The 1186-nt window shown below is 35.6% G+C and overlaps 1 protein-coding gene across 1 annotated transcript in view; it reads right to left on the bottom strand.

Annotated features, from left to right (window-relative positions):
- SMG1 (SMG1 phosphatidylinositol 3-kinase-related kinase) overlaps window positions 1–1186 on the bottom strand; it is a 160273-nt gene that overhangs the window by 44913 nt on the left and 114174 nt on the right. Inside the window, exons 27-28 of the mRNA XM_012647554.1 lie at window positions 883–1131; window positions 244–533 (exon numbers count right to left, since the gene is read on the bottom strand). Of these exons, the coding sequence (XP_012503008.1) occupies window positions 244–533; window positions 883–1131 (539 nt within the window). The remainder of the gene's footprint in view (window positions 1–243; window positions 534–882; window positions 1132–1186) is intronic.

Genomic DNA, 1186 nt, shown 5'->3' with positions numbered 1-1186 from the left:
ATCTAAGTGCATAAAAACAACTTGAATCTGAAAGGCTGGAAGTATCGCCTGGGGGCAGAGTTCAGTGACTTAACTAAGGGCATTAGATCCTAAATATGTTTTATTTACTCTCAGGTAATGTAATACCCTAAATTTCCATAGACACACTTTTTGTGGCAAATTATAGCCAGCCTAACATTGTAAACTTTAAAATAGGGGGAAATATAGTTCCTAAAATTATTATTTTAAAGCTAATAAAGAAACCTTACCTGTGGACTCACTCTCAATCCGAGGGTACTCTTCTTCTACCGTATTACCAGACGGCAGTTCTATTAAAGTGAGTATGTTTTTAGACAAAGTAGAAAGACCTGAGACACTCTGCTGTTGCTGAGCTCTGTAAACCTGTTTCAGCTGTCCTGAAATCTCTTTCCATTCTGCCTGGATCCATTTAGCCAGTGTCAGAATGGACTTAGCAACTGCATATTCAGCTTTTGCAGACTTGCAGAAAGATATGGCACAAGAACTCAACATTTCCATTGCGTGTGTTGACTGGCCTACAGAAAACCAAAAAAATCAGCATTTAGAACCCATAAAAGCAAATGATTGGTATTATTTCAGTGTAAAATAATGAATTTTTTAAAACATGCAAATTCAGTAATAATCAATGACCTCTGGAAATGTTTCTTGCTTTAATATATTGTAACAAAATTATTTCTTTTAAAAGCACTGAATTATAGAGGTAAGTCTATCGTAAACAACTTACTTTTTAGGACACAAATGTTTTGTAACCACTGGAAATATTCAACTTTTCTACTAATATTACTGCCTTATACCATACACAGTAACATTCATAAACATGATTTTTATTATATTCATGTATTAACCATAATTCATTTTACTAACCTGCTGTATATAGCAATTTGGTTTTTTCAATATCAAGTTCAGGCCCCCATTTTTCATCCACTTGACCCTGAGTTGATAGTTTTTTAAAATGCTGGACTAAATCCTGTGCAGTGGTGGTCTTTCCCAGCTGAACTTCACTGCACTGTGCCAGTAGTCTTGTTGCGAGTGACACATTTCCCCGTTTTCTAGCAAACTTTGCTGCTGTTAGACCTAATTCCATGAGATGGCTTCTAATTGGGACTGTTTGTTCTGAATAGAAGAAAACATTTCATTACTCCCTGATTTGTCTAACCCCAGACTGCAT

Source organism: Propithecus coquereli, unplaced genomic scaffold, assembly GCF_000956105.1.
Source record: "Propithecus coquereli isolate 6110/MARCELLA unplaced genomic scaffold, Pcoq_1.0 Scaffold27, whole genome shotgun sequence".
Classification (NCBI taxonomy): domain Eukaryota; kingdom Metazoa; phylum Chordata; class Mammalia; order Primates; family Indriidae; genus Propithecus; species Propithecus coquereli.
Note: the sequence above shows the minus strand (reverse complement) of the source record. Positions and strands in the feature narration are given on the sequence as shown.